At 37.0% G+C, this 3,409-nt stretch overlaps 1 protein-coding gene across 1 annotated transcript; it reads left to right on the forward strand.

Annotated features, from left to right (window-relative positions):
- Positions 1-232: 232 nt before the first annotated feature.
- Positions 233-3,378, forward strand: zgc:195282 (uncharacterized protein LOC100192223 homolog). Its single transcript, XM_022211758.2, has 4 exons — positions 233-806; positions 2,731-2,825; positions 2,932-2,986; positions 3,091-3,378. Exons 1-4 carry the CDS (start codon positions 764-766, stop codon positions 3,099-3,101), a joined length of 204 nt encoding a protein of 67 aa, XP_022067450.1. The 5' UTR covers positions 233-763; the 3' UTR covers positions 3,102-3,378.
- Positions 3,379-3,409: the final 31 nt, after the last annotated feature.

The following is a 3,409-nucleotide window of genomic DNA, read 5'->3' on the forward strand; positions in this document are numbered from 1 at the left end:
AACGGCGGCCTCACCCTTTGCCGCTCCCTCTGCTCTTTGGCTGCAGCCTCTCTTTATGTGATGTCATTGAGGAGAAGTGCAGCCCTTTTTCTGCTGTGTGCATAAATGGGTGTATAGTGTGCGTCCGTGTGAGTCAGGAGGTGTGCATGTGTGTGCGAATATGTGACAGCAAAAGAGAGAGAGAGAGAGAGAGAGAGAGAGGACAGACAGAAAGAAGAAAAGAAAGGCACAAGTGTCAGGTTTCCCTTTTCAATTCAGAAGCTCAACTCCTTGTTTTTAATCTAGAAAAGAGGGTGAAAAGAGCAGGAAAGGGGAGAAGATAGCAGGGAATCTGAGCTGCTGACAGCTGTTTTTTGTTCCTTCCCTCCTCACCCCTCTTTCTTTCACTCTTTACAGTGTCACAGCCGAAGCGAAGATACACAACTAGCTATAAAATGATAACTATTCACATGGCTTTAAATCTGTTATCATGTATAGAAGACATGATTGAAGATACTGCATCTCCATCTCTCTCTCTCTCTCTCTCTTTTCCACTGATGACTGTATTTCGTTCTCAAATCTCAAACTTGACTCTCTTCCTGTGACGTCTTGCTCACCACATCCTGGTTCTGACTTCACAAGATGCTGACATATCTGTAGTTTAACGGTTTTCCTGTCGATTTTCGTTTCACACTCATATGCACATGCTTCAGTGTGGCATATGTTTTTTCCCAACATTGGTGCAACCACATATACACTGCATGGTAAATAATTCTATACTATCATGGTGGGGTACTGTCCAATCTGTGGGAAGCCTGTCTACTTTGGTAAGTCTTTCATTTTTTTTACTCGATATGTCTGTCTTGCCCTATCTGTGTGGCATCTGCTTGTAGTTCTGTTTTCCTTTCAGTTTTTAAAATTGTAAATAATTGTGTCATTGTCATGGAACTTAAGACAAAAGTACGTGAGAAAGAAACAAAAAAAGCATTACTTGGTATATATTTGTGCGACCTAAATCATAAACAATGGCTGCACTCATGTGGACGCTCCAGTATTAGTGTGATTAATATTATCCATGCTGGCCCACAAACACACCTAAATGGATTGTTAACGTTACAAGCTACACGTGTGCTTTTCCTGCTGAAAATTTGTAAGATCTGCTTTGAAAAAGAGCAATTATGCCCATTTTGTGGTGAAATGAATAATTATCTATTGTCCATTTTGGAGGAGAAAATGTATTTTACTCTTTTTTTCTCTGCTTTCTGCTTCTCTTTCAAACACACACACACACACACACACACACACACACACACACACACACACGCATGCATGCATGCACTCATATCCATGATAACAACAGGATGTGGGTCTCGCCAAACAAGCTTGCACGCTGCTCTCTGGGTTTCCTCTTTACCCTCTTTCTCCTCCATCACACTCAGAACTCACTATTAGGTGCACAACAGTACTCAAACCAATGTGTTTTGTTGTAGTTTTACTGCAAGTTTCAAATTCTCAGATGTGACCTGGCCTACTTACCTCTTTTCCTGCCAGCATAGCAGTCTATGGCCTATTTGTGCTGCTGAGGGGTACAGTCTGCGTTTTCTCAACCAGACACCTGAATGTCCTGTAAATAAAATCAATCTAAATTAAATATAGGTACATGTCAGTGTACAATGTGTAAAACAAAAAGAAAAATCAGTAAAACACAAAAGCAAAAAAAAAGTGTTGAAAATAATCACACATTGTGAAGGAATGAATTACTATTTGTAAAAATATGAATGTTTGATGATGAAATATCATTTGATGATAATGGTTGTGGCCAAATTTATATATATATATATATATATATGTGTGTGTGTGTGTGTGTGTGTGTGTGTGTGTGTGTGTGTGTGTGTGTGTGTGTGTATGTGTGTTTTGGTGTCTTCAGTATCAAGCTACAATGTACACAGTAATAAAATAAAAACTATTCAATGAGAAGGTTGACTGGTAGTGTATATATGATTTAACAAAACAGGGAAAATGTGTAAAATAACGTAAGAATTTTATGTATTTTTTCTCACAAATAACATATAATATCTATAAAACAATTATATTTTTTCTTATTTAAATACAGCAAAAATGAATGCGTAACATTTTAGTCACATGCTTTAGACACAATAGATTTTTGATCTTGACATTATCAAAGATATTTTCTGTTATTTTAGGGTTAGCATGCAAATGAGTAAGTTTTTTTATGTTTATGTAACAGTAATTACCTGTAATTTAACCAAATAGGGAAAAAATATGTAAAATAACAGTCATTTGTTAATTTTTTTTTATTGATTAATGCTCTTTTCTTACAACATTAGCAGGTCTGTGTGTGGTGATGAGAGTTTATGTATTACGTAGCAAACAGCTGAACTTTCTGCAATTTAAAAAAAATCTAAATAAAAGTTTAATACATTTTTTTAAAAATTATTTTTAATTAAAAGAAAAGAAGAATCTGTGGGGAAAAAAATCTGCCAGCAAGGGTCTCAGAAAATGTAGGCTGTAAAAAGAAAAAAAAGAAAAACAACAACAATAGAATACTGTAATGTTCAAAAACTGGAAAACCAGCGAAAAATAATTCGAATACTTCCATAAAATACAGTTTAAAGGTATTAATTAAGCCTCTTTCCCCCAACATCTCAGTCTCTGACTTATATTTGTGTTGATGAGAATCCTAAAAACATGTCACTCTGCCTCTCATTAACACATCTTTCTTTGTTGCAGGTGAGAAGAAGAGGTCCTTAGGGAGGGACTACCATCCTCTGTGTCTGAAGTGCCAGAAATGCAACAGACAGCTCACAGCCGGACAACATGCTGAGGTATGTGGGAGAATAAATGAGACAATACGTGAGCAAAATGGTGAAAACATGAGTTACTGAATGAGTAGGACAGTGCAGTAAATGTGTGCTGCTGATTTTGTTTCAGTATGATGAGAAGCCATATTGCTCACACTGCTATCTCAAGATGTTTGGCCCGAGAGGTACACTGCCATCTCACTACGAAAACACACACACGCACACATCGGCATCCACATTTGAATGCAATCTCTGAATGTCTTTTCTCTGTATGAATCTTTCTTGACAGGTAACAGGTGACGGATTTCGCCATGGCATGGTACATACCCTCTGCAGAACCTGGGCTGAAACCTGGGCTGAGCCAAAATGAACAAATGCAACTGACATGCAGAGGAATCAGTTTACGAGCAAAAAAAAAAAAAGGAATTTGAAGGGAATTTAAATATTTATTAATGTGCGATGACCACTCGAATCTATGCGTATGTTATTGTTCACTTTTGTGATGTAAATTCATTTTGCATGTAGAAAATTTTAAGTCAGTGTCAATAAATGCATTTTTCAGCATTCCTACATCAAACTCTACTCGATGTCTAAGTTTCTCTGGTGGA

The sequence above is a fragment of the Acanthochromis polyacanthus genome, chromosome 3, assembly GCF_021347895.1.
Source record: "Acanthochromis polyacanthus isolate Apoly-LR-REF ecotype Palm Island chromosome 3, KAUST_Apoly_ChrSc, whole genome shotgun sequence".
In the NCBI taxonomy this organism is placed as follows: domain Eukaryota; kingdom Metazoa; phylum Chordata; class Actinopteri; family Pomacentridae; genus Acanthochromis; species Acanthochromis polyacanthus.

Bases quoted from the DNA above. Each gene is read 5' to 3' on its own strand.
- zgc:195282 (XM_022211758.2), top strand. From the start codon at position 764: ATGGTGGGGTACTGTCCAATCTGTGGGAAGCCTGTCTACTTTG. The intron at 807-2,730 runs GTAAGTCTTTCA...TCTTTGTTGCAG, and splicing joins TGGGAAGCCTGTCTACTTTG to GTGAGAAGAAGAGGTCCTTA. The intron at 2,826-2,931 runs GTATGTGGGAGA...ATTTTGTTTCAG, and splicing joins CAGCCGGACAACATGCTGAG to TATGATGAGAAGCCATATTG.